We start from the raw sequence: 18,354 nt of genomic DNA, 5'->3' as shown, positions 1-18,354 counted from the left end.
CTGGAGCCAGAGCTGAGGAGGACAGCGTGTGGGGGACGCCAGGGCCCGGCAGGACCCAGATGTCGTCCTCTTGCCACAGCCCAGCAGGAAAGAGAGGCTGTGAGGTGAGGCTGTGCTGAGGTGACCTCAGGTGCCCAGGCCTCTCTGGTCCCTTTGCTAGTCCCGTGCACCACGGCGTCCAAGCCAGGCCTCCACCCCACCCCTGGCTTCTCAGAAGACCAAAGGGACGCAGCAGAAGGGGTAGGGAAGGAGACTTGGATGCTCAAGTGGGCAATTTTATTAAAAAACTAAACAAAAGAGAAACAAATCAAAACACCACACAGAAGTTCCCCAGGAGGGAGGTCCCCGGGAGGGGGTCCCCGGCAGCAGGCGGCGCTCCACCTAAGCTTCCTGCTGCTGTACAAAGGGGTTGGGGATGGCCTCCATGCCGTCCTGCGGGCAGATGAGCACCACGGAGGTGCCACGGCAGACCACGAGCCCCAGCTGCCGCGTATCCTCCGTCAGCTTGTACTGGTCATCGGGGTCTGGGGGGTTGACAGACAAGAGGAACTGAAGACATGCCCTTTCCCCCAGCGTCCCACAACCAGACCTCACGGGGGCTGTCCCGTCTCCTGAAGCTCTTTTGGGGACGGGCAGACCCCGGCACTCGGGTCTCAGAGCTGACTGAGGACATGGGTACCTGGACTCTATAAGAACCCTAAAGGGCAGATGCTCACCCCATAAACACCAAGGGGTGGTCTGCGGGGGAAGCAGAGGCCCCAGAGAGGGTGGACAGGAGGTAGAAATGGAGAACGATTAGGAGGTAATTGTCATGGGTACTGGGAGGGGACGCTCTGTGGGTGTTACGGGCATTATTCTGGAATGAGCTGAGACCCTATGGGCCCAGAGCCACCGACACAGGCAGACATTCCAGAGAGAGGTCGGTGTCCCGGCGTCCCCAGGAGGGCTGAGGGGAATGAGCCGGGAGTCTCAAGCCTGGGGCCATCAGAGCAGGCTTGTCACCTTTCTGGCAGTCAGGGACGGTCCTGCACCCCAGCCTGCCCCCTACGTCACCACCTGCCGCAATGTGACCCCACAGGGGTGGAGCAGGAACAGGGCCTGGTGGCGTCCCCACAACCACAGCTCACCTCGCATGTACTCGATGGTCCCGTCCAGCACCAGGTTGAGCAGTGGGTCAAATCCTTTCAGGATCCCGCTGGCTTGAGGAATATGGGGAGGAGAGGGATGGGAGGATGATGTCACTGTCCTCCTGCTGCAGACCCAGGCATGGGGACAGTTCAGGGACAGCTGCCACTACAGAACTCATGGGGGTGTGTGTCCCTGTGTGGTGGCTGGTGACTGTGACTCCAGCCCTCTTCTGTCCAGTGTGGAAGGGCCACAGATAGAGTTCATGGTGGGCCAAGTGTTAATAAAACGCGTGCTCCCCCAAACTGAATTCTGCACTTTCCATGTAACACAAAATAGCTTTTTTTTTTTTTTTTTGGTCCTGAGAGGGTCTCATTTGCCCAGGCTGGCCTCAGACTCACTAGGCAGCCGGAAAATAACCCTGAATTCCCCCAATCCTGCCTTTACCTCCCTAGTGTTGGGACAGCAGACTCGTACAACCACGCCTGGTCTACATGGTGCTGGGAATGAAACCCAAGGCTTCATGCACGCTAAACCAGTGCTCTGCCCGCTGAGCTAGCCTCAGCCCTGGCTGAGTTTTGGAGACACGGTCTTGTCTATGTCAAGCTCAGACTGGCCCGGGAAACCTCCTGGGTCACTTCTGCCTCCAGGCTCCTGAGGGGACTCCTTCCTTCCATCTTTCCATTCCCTCCTCCTCTGTCCCCACAGTGTTCCGGTCTCTTCCTTCAGGATCTACCAATAATGGTCTGGGTGCTACCCCACCTGGCTCTCTCTCCCTGAGACTCAGTTTCCCCATTCACAATGGGGCCTACTGGTACCTCTCAATGTTACGGCATGGCCCAAGCTTTGCCCTTGTTAAGAGTTAAAATGCCTGCTCTGGGTGGCTTCCCACGCTGGCCGTGACTCTGATTCTGTCTTAGGGAGCACTCACCTTCCCGGCCACCCTGGAACTTCACTCGGATGGTCTTGTCAATGTACTTAGACAGGTCCAAGATGCTCTCTTTCTTCTTCTTCTCTTTGTCCTGCTGGAGAGTGGTGGAGCTGAGGAATGAGGCCCAGTCTTCCTACATCCCTGTTGCCTGGAGCCGGCACCCAGGGACTCCTTTCCACCACAGCCCCATCTGCACCCTCATTTCCACCTCCCACGCCCTGCTAACTGAATCCTACCTCCCTGAATCTGCAGCTCTGTCTCTATCCCCATGTCCTTCTGTTTGCATCCCCATGTCCCGCATCTGCATCTCTGTTCCCCACCTGTATCCCCCGTCCCCTGTCCCCCGTCTGCAAACCCCGTCTGCATCCCCGTCCCCCGTCTGCATCCCCTGTCGGTCTGCATCCCCCGTCCCCATCCCCGTCCCCCGTCTGCACCCCCCGTCCCCATCCCCGTCCCCCGTCTGCATCCCCGTCCCCCGTCTGCATCCCCTGTCGGTCTGCATCCCCCGTCCCCATCCCCGTCCCCCGTCCCCATCCCCGTGCCCCGTCTGCATCCCCTGTCGGTCTGCATCCCCCGTCCCCATCCCCGTCCCCCGTCTGCATCCCCGTCCCCCGTCTGCATCCCCGTCCCCCGTCTGCACCCCCGTCCCCCGTCTGCACCCCCGTCCCCCGTCTGCATCCCCGTCCCCCGTCTGCATCCCCGTCCCCCGCCCCCCGTCCCCCGTCTGCATCCCCGTCCCCCGTCTGCATCCCCGTCCCCCGCCCCCCGTCCCCCGTCGCCAGGCCTTCAGTCCCACGTGACCCCGCCTCCCCGCGTCCCCGCCGGTCTCCGGCGTCCGGCGCCCCCTCTCTGGCCTTCGGCTCTCGCTCCCGCCGCCCCTCGCGCCCGTAGCCCCGCTCCCCCCGCGACCCAGGGGTGCTCACCGCCATCGTGCCGCCGCGCGCCGCTCTGCGCAGGCGCCGCCCCGCCCCCTTCCAGAGCAGGGTGAGCGTCCGCGCACGCGCAGCCTCGGCGCCTGCGCGCCGCGGGCCCCGAAGGCGTTGCCGGGAAACCCTCGGCCCGGAGCTGCGCGGAGCGGCGGACATGGCGGCGGCGCGGCCGGCCGCGGCCCTGCTGCTGCTGGCGGCCCAGGTGAGGCCCGCGGCGGGGCGCCCGCTCCTCCCGGGGCCGGGGCCATGACCCTGCGGTCGTCCCCTCGCCCTCTCTGGCCACCGCAGACCTCCGGCCGGCCTGAACCCGCCCTGGGGCCCCAACCGCTGCTGCTGCTGCCTCCGCCCCTGCCGGCCTCAGTTTCCCCTTGTGCAGAATGGGCCGAGTCCCCGCGCTCCCCCCCCGTCCCCCCGGGGGCGTCCAGCGCAGCCCCCGGATGCTTGCAGCCCTGCGCTCCGGCTTCTGCCCCGTGACCTTGGGCAGGAGGGGGGTCCTCACTTGTGGGTCAGTGCAAGACGGGGCGTGCGCGGGATGCGCCCCGACCTGGCACCCAGGCGGGCGGTTGGCGTTGGGTGAGCTTTGCTTCCTGAGGTACGGTCGCATGCTGGCCTTGAACTCGCCGTGTAGCCCAGGCTGGTCTTGAACTCACTCCGTAACGCACGCCGGGCACCGGCTCGCCCCGCAGCCCAGGCCGGCCTCCCCCCGGCTCTCCCCGGCTCGCCCCGCAGCCCAGGCCGGCCTCCCCCCGGCTCTCCCCGGCTCGCCCCGCAGCCCAGGCCGGCCTTCCCCCGGCTCTCCCCGGCTCTCCCCGGCTCGCTCCGCCGCCCAGGCCGGCCTCCCTCCCTCCGGCTCCCTCCGGCTCCCTCCGCAGCCCAGGCCGGCCTCCCTCCGGCTCACCCCGCAGCCCAGGCCGGCCTCCCCCCGGCTCGCCCCGCAGCCCAGGCCGGCCTCTGACTTTGCCATGTCGCCCAGGCTGGTTCTGTTCGCCCTGTGAGGCTCTGGCTCGCCTGGAACTCACAGCTGACCACCTGCCTCGGTACCCCAGGCGCCGGCATGGCAGGGCCCGCATCCCCGCGCCCCGCTTAGATGTTAGGTTCCTTTTTGTGGGTCTCTGCGCGGACCCTGGAGGGCTGCAGCCTCGGCCCCGGGGGTTGCTGGCTTCTGCCGGGCACGGCCCGCAGGGCAGACTGTGCGCCTATCCTGGGGGCGCTTTTTTATTTTGCAGCAGGGTTTCCCTCTGTAGCCTAGGCTAGCCGACCCGGCGCTGGCCGGCTGGCGGGCAGGAGGCATCCCCGGGCCCGTGGTTCCCAGCCACGCCACCCTGTGGCCCTCGGCTCCCTGGGGCCACGTTTGTCCCCGCGTCCTGCTCCTGGCCGGACACCAGCTTTTGAAAGTGTGTCAGGGCTTGTGGCGCCCTGCCAGCAGTCGGGGGCTCCGCGTCATGTGTCCTGGGCCACGGGCCTGACTCGGGGCGCCACCCTGGCCGGCAGGTGATGTCCACCGAGGCCTGTCATCTAGTCTGGACTGGTCCTGCCCTGGCCGGCCTGTGCCTTTCTTACTGGTCTGTTTTACCGGGTGGAGGTCTTTTCAGGGGCAGTGACACTGGGAGGTTCTGAAGGATGAATAGGAGTTTGCCAAGGATAGGAGAAGGGTGTGAGAGATGGCGTCTCCCCGGGGATGAGCACCCATGACTGGAGGTGATCCCTGTGGTGGTCCCCTGCAGGGGGGGTGCCCCTCCTCAGGGCTGGAGACGGTGGAGCAGCAGGGCCTGGGTGCTGGCTGGCGGTGAAGCTGGGTGCCCGGGGACGTCACCTGGGCAGGCAACGGGCATCACCGGGACCTTATCCTGCATGGAACAGGCAGGGGCGGCGTTCCTGGCTGGGTTACAGCCTGGTCCAAGTGCCCAGTAATGAGGCTGGCTCAGGTGGAGGTGGCCTGGTGGCCGTCCTGGACCCTCTGCCGGTCTGTGACCCGGGCTGCGAGACCGGGTGTCCCCAGCTACACCTCCCTCCCCCGAGAGGAGTGCGCAGTGGGAGTACTTGGCACCATGCCCTGGTGCCCCCGAGGTCCCCACCTCTGGCTCCCCGTCTGGTGCCCCCGAGGCCCCCACCGCCGGCTCCCCGTCTGGTGCCCCCGAGGCCCCCACCTCTGGCTCCCCGTCCGGTGCCCCCGAGGCCCCCACCGCCCGGCTCCCCGTCTGGTGCCCCCGAGGCCCCCACCGCCGGCTCCCCGTCTGGTGCCCCCGAGGCCCCCACCGCCGGCTCCCTTTGTGTCCTCTTGGTCCCCCACCACTCTGAGGCGGTGTTGGGGCTCGTGGTGCCCAGATGCGTCTAAGTCAGCTTGCTGCCGGGGATGGGGTGGGTGGGGGCTTCCGTTCTGGGTTCTCCCAAGAGTGACCCGATCACGGAGCCTTGGGTACTGGTTCTTGGAAGAGGCCGACCGGTTCAGTGTCATTGTGCCGTCCCTGTGGTGAGGGAGCAGAAGGCTGCCATGTGCCCTGTGGGGTGGGCGACCATGAATGCGCCTTTGTGCTTGTAAATGACCGCTGTGAGGAGAGGCAGTTCTATCGATTTCCGTTTCACACAAAAGCCACTTTTCACGGAGGGCCCCGGCCCCGGCCCACAGAGCAGGGCTCTGCTGGCCCGTATCACAGCTGCCCTGGTCCCGGGACGGGAAGGAACCGTGGGCGCTCCCACAGGAGTGGACCTGGTGTGTGCCAGTACAAACTGTAGACCCAGACGGCAGTCAGGAGGGGTTTGGGGGCGCTCTGACCCCCGTGGTCTCTGCTGCCTTCTGCCCCTCCCTCCCCTGAGCTGGGGACTCATGGCCTTCCTGGCACAGCCAGCAGCCTGGAGAGGCGGAGATGATATTCTGGGGACCGCGGTTGGGCAGTTGGTGCTGGAGTTGACAGTGGGTCCCTGAGGTGGTGGAGGTTTGAAAACAGAGTCCACAGTGGCTGGCACTGTGTGGTCAGCGCCTCTGAGAGTCACAGGGGCTGGGCCAGCCTGGGTCCTCTGTGCTGCTACCTTGAGGTGACCAGAGTCCCTTCCAGGGAGTTGGGGCCCCATCTCCGAAAAGGACAAGCCCGCCCGGTCTGTGAGAGTCCCAGGGTCCCTGGTGGGGACCCTGCCAGTCTGCTGGCTGCAAGTTGGTATCCAAGGCTGGTGTCCATCCTGTTTCCATGGCAGGTCCTCAGGTGCCGCCCAGTCTTTCCCTGAGGAGTTTGCAGCCAGGAGGGTGAGCTCCTGGAGCCCAGATGTCGAGTGACTTCTGGGGAGACGTAAACAGAGTCTGTGCGCCCTGGATAGGTCACCCACGGGACTGGAGGGGCTCCGCCCAGGTGGGGCTTAAGGGAGCGGTGGACTCATGGGGAGTCCTCACCGGAGTGTGGGTGGCTCGTCACTGAAAAGCCGGTTCCTGACAGGCTTGGCGGCCCTGGACTATCTCCCCCCAGCAAGTACTGTGTGTGTGTCCTCAGCCACGGGAGGACACGGCCTTACGAGCTTACAGCTTTCTGAATTTAGGAAAGTTACGGTGGAGTTCCGAGCCGTAGACCCCCGCCCCCTTCCTCTTCTGTGACATGCCTGAGCCTTGGGAGGGAGATGTGGGCATTTCTCTGATGAAGGTTGACCCTGGCCCACTGTCTCGTCAGCTCTCGGGAGCTGGGTGGTTTCCCCCTGACTGAACGGGCCGGCAGCGGCCGTGATCCTTAGAGGTAAACACAGATGTGTAGAGGGCATCTTGACAGGCACATCACAAACGTTCATCAAAACAGCAGCGTGGACGAAGCCCTGCATTCCATCCCTGACGCCACAAAACCAGGTGTGGGCCTGTCATCCCAGCACACAGATCCCAAGTTCAGGGTCATCCTCAGTTAGAAAGAGTCGGTCTCCAGCCCGGGCTACACGAGACCCTGTCAACAGCAGCCACTGTGTTCCTGCTGCGGACGGTGGTCTCCCCAGCGAGAGCCTTTGCCCGGGCTCACAGCACATGTGAGTTGTAGGCAGGCCTTGTGGCCAACCTGAAGTCATTGGTCACGCTTGGAACAGCATGTCACTTCTGCGCCAGCGGCACATCCCCTGTGAGATGTTGCGGTGCACAGGGCCCGTCGTCCTAGTCTCGGGGTGGCCTGCCAGCCCGGCCCCAGCCTGATTTCCCTGTCTTGCAGCTAGTTTGTGATGTCCTTTGCTGCGGGCCGCAGGAATATATCATAAGAACTCAGCTGGTTATGGCAAAGTCACTACCTGGAGGGATCAGGGAATTCCTCCAGAGGAAGCCAAATCCCAAGGAGTTTTTGGTGTTACTTGGCTTGTTATATATCAGCTGTCTTCTGTTATGAAAATCATGTGTGCCTTCCTAGTTTTCCCAGTTGACTTTCCCCTAAGAAGGACTAACAGTGTGGACTGATCACTCTCTGGACATACACATTCCAGGCATTTGGAGAACAGCCTCAGGAAAGGCTTTCTCTGGAATCAGATATCTCCCCTAGCCACTTTCAAGGACTAAAGGAGACATCACCCAGGTGGCCACCCAGTTTCCGAGGATTAACAGTGATAACAACCCACAGGCGAGTCTCCTGACTTAAGGTAAATTCCACAAGGGGACACCGCCCAAGTCAGGTAGACATTAAGTAATAGCTTTACACAATTTAGCTCAGACCCCTCCTTTCTTACAGCCTTACTAACTTTATAGACCTCTAACTACTTACCTAACCACTTCTAGGAATATTTAGATAACCTGTGTGCTAACAGCTATGCTCAGCCAGAACTCCCAGTTCAAGCCTCCCTGTAATTATCATTATTGGTAGCATCCGGCCAGGTCCATCATCGGATGGAGGAAAGTACCTTATCAGAGATACCTCTGTACTCTCTAAGAACAGACTTAAGCATCCAGGTTACCTGTTTGAGAAGGCCTGGCGGATGTGTCAATTAAGCCTATTCTTATCACCCCTCCATTTGACCCTGGAAGCCTGGCTTTGCACTGCTAAGGAAATACTGCTTGTAAGTGTATATATACCAGAACTCCCAGGGCAGGAGAGGACAGAGAAGAGAAAAGAGAATGGAAGAACTAGATGGGTAAGAACTTGAGAGGAACGAACTGAGATGGGGAAGAACTAGACTGAAGAGCTAAAAGAGAGGACAAGAGGAACGAGATGGAAGATGAGGAAGAGCCAGATGGGGAAGAACAAGATGAGGAAGAGCCAGATGAGAGAGAAGGAGACAGGAGAGGAGCTGATAGGGGAAAGAACTAGATAGATGAGAACCTAGAAGGGACAGAACTAGATGAAGGAATTAAGATAGAACCTAGAGGGGATCGCAGACAAGTGTAGAGAGAAATCAGGCTAAAGATGACCTGAATATGAGAGCAGAATATAAGCTTATAACTGTCACAGAATAATAAAGTATATGGACTAAGGAGTTTCGTGTACATAGATTCATTTCATTTCATCAAAGATTAATTATCAGCTGGTTGATAGATCCTTCCGCGGACCCTGGAAAGGAGACTATTAGGGGCTGGACCCCAATAGTCCCCAACAGTCCTTGGCATCAGGGGCCTGCTGTGGGGGGAGCGGCCATGGTGGCAGCAGTGCACATGATTGGCGTTTTTGCAGATCTGTGGGACTCCGTCAGACTCAAGGATTAGCGTTATGTCATGAAACCACGTTTTTTAAACATGCATTTGTGTTTGAATCTGTGTGCTTAGATGTGCATGCTGTGACAACTTGTGGGAGTCTTCTCTCCTGCCCTGTGGGTCCCAGGGTTGGAACTCGGGTCCTGAAGCTTTGTGGAGGCTGGGCAGTAGGTCACACTGTCTCCAGCTGCTCTTGGGTGGATGTCCAAAGGGAAACACTGGCCAGGTCCAAGCTCAGCACTGTGGCGACGCTTCCCCGGGCAGGGAAAGGCTGGACGCAGCAGCATGGATGGGGACATGCCCGTGGAGCCCTCTGCTCAGTCATTTTCCACAAGCCCTCCGCCTCTTCCTTCTTGGCCCACAGCTGTGGGGCTGCCGGGCTGGCCTGGGCCGACTTGCGTGGCTCTGCCCACTCAGGCCCCAGGGTGGAACTCCCTCCGTGGACGGAGCTGGTCCCTGACTCACAGGTCCCTGCCTCGAGTGCTGTGATTAGGACGTGTTGTGCCGCATCTGGGCCCTTGTGCCCCGTTAAGGGTGGGCTGGGATGGTGTCACTCATCTTTGCTAGCCCCGCCCCTCTCCGCCCCTCCACTGTTGCCTTTTCCCGCGGTTCAGGTCTTTGGAGCCCAGGAAGCACTTATTAGCACCGGGTCTACCTCGTGTTCTCCGAGCTGTCACAGCCAGCCTGCACCTCCATGTCTGCCTCCCTTCCCCAACGCCTGCCGGCCCGAGCTGACAGGGAGGCTAAGGCCGTGCTCGGGGCATCGGCCAGGACAGACAGCTGAGCCTCAGTACGTGCTGGCATCCCAACAGATGCCACACAGCTGGCTGTGGCTGCTTTGACCCCCCACCCCTCATGTACCGCTCTTACCGGTTGCGTATATCCTTAGCTCCAGTGTGGTTTTGGGGGCATCCCCAGCTCAGTGCCATGGCCGGGGGGGGGGGGGGCAGGGCATGCAAGCTGCCACCGCTTCTCTCCTGGGATCCTGTCTCTCGTCCAGAGAGGTACCTGGCTTCCTTGGAGCAAGCCACCAGGGACTGGTCATGGGAACCCAGGGAAGCTGACCCAGGGAGCCAGGAGAGGGTTGCGGGGCGCCTATGAAGTGCTGGTACCACAGCTGGCCCTGGGAACGGGCCGTCTTCTGTAGCTCCCTGCTTCGGAGGTCCCTTTCGCAGAACCGTTCTGTGGCAGGCTGCGCCTGGTGGGCAGGGCCAGCATCGGAAGGACAGGGAGAAGCTCACCCTTTCAGACAGGGTCTCTGTAGCCCGGGCTGGCCTCTAACTCATGGCTGTCCTCCTGCCTCGGCCTCCCGAGTGCGGGATGACAGGCCTGTGCCACCATGCCTTGCTCAGGAAGGTGCCCTTGTCCTTGTCTGCCTTTTTCACTGGTGTCCTCACCAAGCCCAGGGCCGTGGGCGCCCTTTCTGAGACGTCCCCGATGTCTGGTCGTTGCAGGTGGCCTGTGAACTGGGCGTGTTGCGAGTGGTCTCCCAGAGCGGCGGGACCCGGGGCAGGGACTATTGCATCCTCTACAACCCACAGTGGGCCCACCTGCCGCACGACCTCAGCAAGGTGGTGAGTTGCCCACTGGAGGCCACGTGTGCCTGTGGTCTGCTGCCGACACCCGTCCCTGCAGCCAGGCTCCTGGCACTCACCTGGGAGTCCTTGGCAGACGCCATCCCTCTGGCCTGGGTTTTCATGCTCAGGAGTAAAAGCTAAGGCTGTGGGGAGCCTGGTCAGACAGGCTTGTTAGGCGGCCAACTCTCCATCTCGCCCTCAGAGCCACCCCGTGCCTGGTATGCCCCATGCTGTTCCCAGAGAGGTGCCTGTCCTCTGAGTCGGCCCCTCCACCCCTTCCCATCTACACTGAAGTGTGTGTGTGTGTGAATGCACATGTGGACTGCGTGTGAATGGCCCCAGCCTCTAGGTCCAAAGTCTCAAGGTATTTCAGCTCTGAGTGGTGCTCATGTCACTGTGACCGGGACTGAGGCCGGGACACTTAGGAGGCTTTGGCGGATATGCCGGTGTGGGGGTGAGGGCTTTGTGAGGTGCACTGGTTATAGCTTTGCATGTTGTGTGGACCTGTGTGTCTCCTCACGGCGTACTCAGAGCAGCCTCCCACCCCAGCTGGGGAGGACAGGCCTGGCTGTCCTGGTGTGGGTGCCTGGAGGGGTAGCTAGTGTGTGCTTCTCCGTTCTTCCCGTGGGACTTGGTGGCCCTGACGCCGTCCCCTCTGCAGTCTCTCCTGAAGCTTCGAGACTTAAGCTCGACACAGCTCTGTTCCTACCGTGACCTTCCTGTGGACCTGACCAACCAAGTCGCGCTGGTGGCCCGGGGCAACTGTACCTTCTACGAGAAAGTGCGGCTGGCCCAGGGCAGCGGGGCGCGCGCGCTGCTGGTTGTCAGCAAGGAGAAGCTGGTAGGGTGCCGAGTCCCCGTCACCTGTGGGTGGTGGGACAGCGTCGGGGGCCCTGGCTTCAGATGGACGCTGAAGCGGTTGGGGAGGGCGTGAGGGGCAGTTGCTCATGAGCTGGAGACCCTTAGCGTGGCCACCGGGCTGGGCCAGTTCAGAGGATCCTCCAGGCCCTGCCCTCCTTAGGGCCCGTGAGCACCGGGGCTTGGTGCCTGGAGGAGGGCTGGCATTGTCCGCCGAGGGTCGGGATGACCCCGTTCCTCTGTCCGCCGCAGGTCCCTCCGGGAGGCAACAAGACGCAGTACGAGGAGATCAGCATCCCCGTGGCCCTGCTTAGTCACAGGGACCTGCAGGACATCTTCCAGGTGGGTCCTAGGAGCAGGTACTGTGGGTTCCGGGTCTTGGTCCCGGGTGGAGCTGGGGCGTCGTGCCCCCCACCCTGAGCCCACTCTCTCCCTGGGGACAGCGCTTCGGCCATGCGGTGATGGTGGCACTGTACGCGCCCAGCGAGCCAGTGATGGACTACAACATGGTCATCATCTTTGTCATGGCCGTGGGCACCGTCGCCCTCGGCGGCTACTGGGCCGGCAGCCGGGACGTGAAGAAGTGAGTACTGCTGACCACAGGCCCCGCGGGCGGCCGAGCTGCCGGGAGCGGGGCCCAGGGTGACCCCAGTGTTTCCCAAGAAGGTACATGAAGCATAAACGGGACGACGGGCCCGAGAAGCAGGAGGACGAGGCGGTGGACGTGACGCCCGTCATGATCTGCGTGTTCGTCGTCATGTGCTGCTTCATGCTGGTGCTGCTGTATTACTTCTACGACCACCTGGGTGCGCTGAAGCCCCGCCAGAGCCCCGCCCACCCCGCCAGAACTCCGCCTGCCCCGCAGAGCCCCGCCCATCCCCAGGGCCCCGCCAACCCCGCCAGAACTCCGCCCACACCGCAGAGCCCCGCCCACCCCCAGAACCCCGCAGAGCCCCGCCCATTCCCACCAGAGCCCCGCCCACCCCACCAGAGCCCCGCCCATTCCCACCAGAGCCCCGCCCACCCCCGCAGAGCCCCGCCCCCAGCCCACCGCCCAGCTCTCTTGACTCAGTGTCTTTCCTGCCCTGCTGTCCCTGTCCCGCCCGCGCCCGGCCCGCAGTCTACGTGATCATCGGCATCTTCTGCCTGGCCTCCTCCACCGGGCTCTACAGCTGCCTGGCGCCCTGCGTGCGCAAGCTGCCCTTCTGCACGTGCCGGTGAGCCCCCCACCCCTCCTGCCCCGCCCCGCCCGCTGGCACAGCAGAGAGGCCGCAGATGCCCCTGAGTGCCCATCGCGGGGGGGGGGGCGGGCCCCAGGCCCCGTGCACTGCGTCCCTCGTGTGCAGCTGTGGCTCGGGTCGCGGGGGTGGGGCAGCACCACAGGCCCCCTACAGCCCCGGGGTGCCGTGGACCAGCTCTGCTGCCCAGAGCCAGGCGGGCTGGGTGAGGGGCCCTGAAGGCCAGCAGTGACCGGGTGGAGCCCCGGGCTGCCCTCCTGGAGCCAGAGGGGCCTGGCCGGCGGGGGGCACAGGCCCGCAGTCGGGCGTCTGCCCCGGGGTGGGCGCGAGGCGGAGGCGGACGCCGCTGATGGGCGGGCGCCCCCTCCAGGGTCCCCGACAACAACCTGCCGTACTTCCACAAGCGCCCGCAGGCCCGCACGCTGCTGCTGGCGCTCTTCTGCGTCACTGTCACCGTCGTGTGGGGCGTCTTCCGGAACGAGGACCAGTAAGTGTCCCCGGCCACCCCGTCAACTTGTGACCGCTGTCCTCGGGTGCCCCCGCTGCCGGCCTGGCCCGGCGCTGCCCATCTGGAGGGCTGCACACCGCGGCCGCCGCCTGCAGCCCGGGTCCCATTTCATTCAGGCCTGGCGCGGAGCCCGCGCCCTGATTGGAATCTAGACAAGGGTCCTGGGCAGAGCGGGGGACATGCTGGACCAGCGCCACTGCTGTCACCCACTGTCGGGGCGTGGGCTAGGCAGTGCCTGATGCCGGGGTGCCGCTTGCTGCCCCCCCAGGGTGGTGGGAGCCCCCACACACACACACTGAATTCCCACGGGGTTCTTCCGCTTGCACACTCCCCTTTAAGGCAGAGGCCTGGCGCCGTGGCCCAGGGGACCGCCTGCCTGTCCCCACCTGGCTCCTCGTCGTCACTAACACCGTCTGGCGCAGCCCAAGCCTTCCCCGGCACCCCCGGCTTCCCCGCTGCTTGGCGCTGACAGACGGAGAAGGAAACGGTTTAAGTCCTGTGATGGGCGATGGGGCTCTGAAAACAGTCAGGCCCCACCCAGACTCAGTCTGTCCCTGCTGTCCCCTCGTGTCTCCGTGACGACTGTCGTGACGGGGAGGAACAGGCCCCTGTTCCCACAGCAGCCCGCTTCTGCCCTTCCTGACTGCACAGCCCGGGCCGGGCAGCCCCGACCCCCAGACTCACAGCTGTGGGTTCGGGAAGACCCGGTGGTCCAGGAGCCGTCACCCCGGCCTGCTCCACCCCTGCGTGCAGCCAGGCCACAGGCCCTGCTGCTGGGCCCTGCCACCCGGCTTGGTGGCACCGTTGCCCCTGGGGTCTGAGGCCCCTTGTGGGCAGGACGGGTGCAGCCCACGGTGTGGTGGCAGGCCCGCGGCGGCTGCCCGGTGTCGGGTGAGGCAGGGGCAGAACTCCGAGTCATCAGTGTTCTCCTCCCAGGTGGGCCTGGGTCCTGCAGGACATCCTGGGCATCGCCTTCTGCCTGTACATGCTGAAGACCATCCGCCTGCCCACTTTCAAGGTGAGGCCGCCGACGGGCACGGCAGCCCGGTCCCGGGTGGAGGTCTGGGGCTCTGCGTGAGGCACGGGCCCGGGGTGTGGGGTATGGCGGCGGGTGAGCCCGGCGGGGCCCGGGGTGTGGGGTGTGGCGGCGGGTGAGCCCGGCGGGGCCCGGGGTGTGGGGTGTGGCGGCGGGTGAGCCCGGCGGGGCCCGGGGTGTGGGGTGTGACGGCGGGTGAGCCCGGCGGGGCCCGGGGTGTGGGGTATGGCGGCGGGTGAGCCCGGCGGGGCCCGGGGTGTGGGGTGTGGCGGCGGGCGGCCCCTCAGGCCCTGGCTCCCGCAGGCTTGCACACTGCTGCTCTTGGTGCTGTTCATCTACGACGTCTTCTTCGTGTTCATCACCCCGTTCCTGACCAAGGTAGGTTCTCTCCGCCCTCCCGCCCCCCCCCACCCCGCCCTGGCTGACAGGCCTGTCTTGTGCAGAGTGGGAACAGCATCATGGTGGAGGTGGCCACCGGGCCCTCAAACTCATCCACCCACGAGAAGGTACGCCACTCCGCCATGTGGGCCGTGGGCTGAGGGCCCACGGAGGGGTGATGGGCGTGGGCCCCAGCCTGAGCCCGGCTCTCCCCGCAGCTGCCCATGGTGCTGAAGGTGCCCAGGCTGAACACCTCGCCTCTGTCCCTGTGTGACCGGCCCTTCTCACTCCTGGGCTTTGGAGACATCTTGGTGCCAGGTGTGGGCTGAGCGCACGGGGCGGGGCCAGCACGGGGGCTGTGGGCAGGGCGGCCATGCCTGAGTCCAGGAAGGGTCGGGAGTGAGGTGTTCTCCTGGGTGGGGCATGGCTGTGCGGCCACGCCTGCCTCTGCGTGTGCGTGTGTGTTTGTGTGTGTGTGTGTGTGTGTGTGTGTGTGTGTGTGTGTGTGTCCCCACGGCTGCCTCTGCGTGTGTGTGTGTCCCCACGGCTGCATGTGTGTCTGTCTGTGTCTGTGTGTCTGTCTGTGTCTGTGTGTCTGTCTGTGTCTGTCTGTGTGTCCGTGTGTCTGTCTGTGTGTCCGTGTGTCTGTGTCCCCATGGCTGTGTAGGTGATGTGCATCCTTGCTGTGCCCATCCGCCGTGGCAGGGCCCCGTGGGCCGCCCTGCCACACGGGTCTCCGAGGCCGTGCCGCAGTCTGGTGACTCTGTCCCCCCCCAGGGCTGCTGGTGGCTTACTGCCACAGGTTCGACATCCAGGTGCAGTCGTCCAGGATCTACTTCGTGGCCTGCACCATTGGTAGGTGGTCACGCTGCCATCCTGACCCCCTCTGCCTCTTGGCTGTTACCTCAGGCCCTGGTCCCCTTGCCACTGCTCCCAGGCTGGCGTTAATGTCACCGTAGGGCTGGGCACGAGTCGTCCGGTGCCCGGGCTGTGCTGGCCCAGGCTCCCCGGGCTGGTGCAGCCTTTCCCACACAGGCTCCCATGGCCGCCTGCCTTCCTCCCCGACCGGCACAGCCCTGTGGCTCCTTCTCTCTGAGCTTCATGCTGCTCAGCTGGCCTGGAGTTACAATCCTCCTGCCTCCGCTCCCACAGTTCTGGAAGGCCCATCTTACCAGCTTGCCGCACATGCTTGCCTGAATCCTTGTCCTTGTCCCCTGGTGGGTCACAGTGGCCCCGCCAGGAGGTGACCTGACTGTCCCTCTGCCCCTGCAGCCTACGGCCTGGGTCTGCTGGTGACGTTCGTGGCTCTGGTCCTCATGCAGCGTGGCCAGCCCGCGCTGCTCTACCTGGTGCCCTGCACGCTGCTGACCAGCTGCACCGTGGCCCTCTGGCGCCGGGAACTGGGTGCCTTCTGGAACGGCAGCGGCTTTGCGGTGAATACCGGTTTGCTATGACTGCGATGATAACCCCTAAGGCGCCAGGTCAAGTTGAGTCCAACCTCCTGTGCTCCCACTGAGCCCCTGGCCCGGGTCCCTTGCTTCCGGAAGGTCACACTTTGGGCTTGTGGTCCCCTGTGGGGATTCACTGGATGTGACCCGAGGCTGGGGACATTCCTGCTGCATGGCCAAAGCCTCCCCCAGAGGCCCCGTTGCAGCCAGAGCAGGTGAAGGGTACAGTAAAGGGCTGAGAGGGGGTGGGAGGTGCCCCCCGCCCCAGGCTGCGGATGACACACGGCTCCCCAAGAGTAGCCCTGCTCCCTGGAAGCGTCTTCCTGTGGGCCCTGTGTTCAGGACTTCTTGGTGTCACAGCAGCAGCTGCGGGGGTAGGCAGGGGTCTGCCCAGTGCCAGCCTTACGCTTACAGACCTCTTGGGCTACTGCTTCCCACGGGTGGATTTGCCCAGAGGAGTGAGTGGCCTTTCTCTAGGGGCTCTGGAGGAGCATCAGGGAAGGGTAAGAGGTGTGGAGGGAGAGCAGCGGTCCCACACACCTAATCCCGGGACCTGATACCCTGGGCCTTGCAGGCCTAGGCTCCTGCAGCCTGTATGCTGGATGGCATTGGGTGGCACTGGATGGTATTGGATGGCACTGGTTGGCATTGGATGGCACTGTTGGCATTGGATGGCACTGGTTGGCATTGGATGGCACTGGTTGGCATTGGATGGCACTGGATGGCGCTGAATGGCATTGGATGGTGCTGGATGGCACTGGATGGTATTAGATGGCATTGCGTGGCACTGGATGGTATTAGATGGCATTGGATGGCACTGGATAGTATTAGACGGCGCTGGATGGCGTCATGCCTGCTCTAAGTGCCCTGCATTTGTGTTGGGTTCTATCCCATTGGGGTCCCCTGCCCCCCCCCCCAGCCTCACAGCTTCCCCCTCTCTACAGAAGGACATACCTCAGTCTTCATGGGCTCCAACCGAGGGGCCTGCACCTGTGAGGGACTCAGATGCTCCCCTCCCCCCGCAGCCACCAAGTGAAGAGCTGGCCAAGAAACCCCTGCCCACCGAGGAGGCAGCCATGCCCACTGAGGAGGCAGCCATACCTGAGGAGGCAGCCATGCCCACTGAGGAGGCAGGAGCCGCAAACCCTGCCAGGGATGGCGACAGCCCCACAAATAGGGAGCAGGTCCAGCCCAGCAGCCCTGTGGTGCAGCCAGGGACTTTGGCCTAGGAAGAGGAGGCACAAGATCTGGACCCTCAGCCTTCCATGCCACACAGATGCCGGCCACCTGGGACCTGCAGGGGACAGGGACAGCTGTCCCCCCACCCCCGGGCAGCAGATCTGTGTCGTGGCCTCCTTAACATGGTGCTCAGCCCCCGAGGCCTCGCGCTTCTCCCCCGCGGCGCCCAGCTCGGCTTTGCACCAGGCCGTGAGCTCCCCCGCCTCCCGCTCCGCTCCATGCCAGGCTGCTGCCTCTGGTGCTTCGCCGCTGCCGCCGCCCCGCAGTCCCAGCCGGCCGCGCCGTCTTCCACAGGACAGGGCTCTGGGGCCCGAGCAGCATCCCTGTGTGCAGGTTCATGTTGGGAGCGGCCACGAGACCTGGCTGTGGGCACCCTGCCCAGGTCGACGGGAGTCCTTACCCCATCAGGAGGGCCATGCCGCGATGGAGCGGAGGATGCTGCCCACTGCTCCAGGCCAGTAAATGGCTCTGGCTCTAGGTTCCGCGGTCCGCGGCATGGCGGGAACCCACAGGCTTGAAGGGGTCCTGTCCCCAGCCGCTAGCCCTCAGCTCAGACCTGCAAGTCTTCCACACCACAGCCACTGCCCTCTGCTCCAGCGGTGGCGTCTGGACCTGGCGTCTGTCCTCTACCTCACCAGCCGGGCTCTGGACTCCACGACAGATCTGCCTGCAGGGAACCCCCCCACATGCTGCATGTCACTGAGGTCCCCACTCGTGAGGGAGCCTGGGGCCTGTGTCCACTCACACATGCATGGAAAAGGGTGACAGGCAGTGGCAGCTGGGCAGTCCTGCTAGGGCTTGGGGAGGAGGACGGCCCCTGGGCACCCCTGTCCTGCCCGAGTGGACAGACGGGCACTGGGCCCAGCCACCTGCTTGTACCACTTGGACTGCGCCTTAACTTAAGCCATTTTGTACCAGGATCTCTGAGCTGGTCGCAGGGGCTCTGGGCAGTGCCGCCCGAGGGCCTGCTCTAGGTTGTCAGGGGATTAAAGAGCTTTTCATACTCACCTCGGCCTCTTGTCCTGCGAGGTCCGGCCTGGACACGGCGCCTGCTGTAGATTCTCTAGTGGTGTTGAGTCCTGACAGGCATGGGGTGGCCAGAGCCCGTGGGTGCAGACCCTCCTCACCCCTTGTCCCCATGATGCCCTGATTTGCTTTGCAGAGGTGTGTGTGGTTCCCCAACCTCCCACTGAGCTGCCCTGAGCCGGTCACAGCCCCAGCTGGGCTGGTGGCACAGGCAGAGGCAGCTGTATCCTTGAGTTCATAGCCAGCCTGGTCTGTGTGGCAGGTTCCCACACATGCTGCATGTCACTGAGGTCCCCACTTGTGAGGACAGACAGGGCTTTGTAGTGAGCCTGTCTTAAAAAAAAAAAAAAAAAAAAAAAAGCTAGAGAGACGGCTCAGCGGTTAGAGCACTGGCTGCTCTTCCAGAGGTCCTGAGTTCAATTCCCAGCA

The 18,354-nt window shown here is 63.6% G+C and overlaps 2 protein-coding genes across 6 annotated transcripts; one reads left to right on the top strand and one right to left on the bottom strand.

The window, feature by feature from the left end:
- Positions 1-259: 259 nt before the first annotated feature.
- On the bottom strand, positions 260-3,026 carry Lsm7 (LSM7 homolog, U6 small nuclear RNA and mRNA degradation associated). Of its 2 annotated transcripts, none has more exons than XM_076558869.1 (4): positions 2,980-3,026; positions 2,057-2,150; positions 1,128-1,199; positions 260-524 (listed from the first exon to the last, which is right to left on the bottom strand). In XM_076558869.1, the coding sequence occupies exons 1-4, from the start codon at positions 2,983-2,985 to the stop codon at positions 382-384; spliced, it is 315 nt and encodes a 104-aa protein (XP_076414984.1). In that variant the 5' UTR covers positions 2,986-3,026; the 3' UTR covers positions 260-381. The 2 variants fall into 2 exon arrangements, with proteins under 2 accessions (XP_076414984.1, XP_076414985.1); XM_076558870.1 differs by having other exon boundaries at positions 2,057-2,147; positions 2,980-3,017.
- Positions 3,027-3,038: 12 nt separating this feature from the next.
- On the top strand, positions 3,039-17,906 carry Sppl2b (signal peptide peptidase like 2B). 4 transcript variants are annotated; one of them, XM_076558855.1, is made up of 15 exons: positions 3,039-3,187; positions 10,072-10,191; positions 10,856-11,035; positions 11,305-11,394; positions 11,496-11,635; positions 11,719-11,858; positions 12,173-12,269; positions 12,661-12,777; positions 13,735-13,816; positions 14,138-14,212; positions 14,278-14,340; positions 14,431-14,530; positions 14,990-15,067; positions 15,485-15,645; positions 16,605-17,906. In XM_076558855.1, exons 1-15 carry the CDS (start codon positions 3,140-3,142, stop codon positions 16,887-16,889), a joined length of 1,776 nt encoding a protein of 591 aa, XP_076414970.1. In that variant the 5' UTR covers positions 3,039-3,139; the 3' UTR covers positions 16,890-17,906. The 4 variants fall into 4 exon arrangements, with proteins under 4 accessions (XP_076414970.1, XP_076414972.1, XP_076414969.1 ...); XM_076558857.1 differs by having other exon boundaries at positions 3,049-3,187; positions 15,485-15,698; XM_076558854.1 differs by having other exon boundaries at positions 3,049-3,187; positions 11,716-11,858.
- Positions 17,907-18,354: the final 448 nt, after the last annotated feature.

The sequence above is a fragment of the Peromyscus maniculatus genome, chromosome 22, assembly GCF_049852395.1.
Source record: "Peromyscus maniculatus bairdii isolate BWxNUB_F1_BW_parent chromosome 22, HU_Pman_BW_mat_3.1, whole genome shotgun sequence".
NCBI classification, from domain to species: Eukaryota; Metazoa; Chordata; class Mammalia; order Rodentia; family Cricetidae; genus Peromyscus; species Peromyscus maniculatus.
This window is presented reverse-complemented; position numbering and strand designations above follow the sequence as displayed.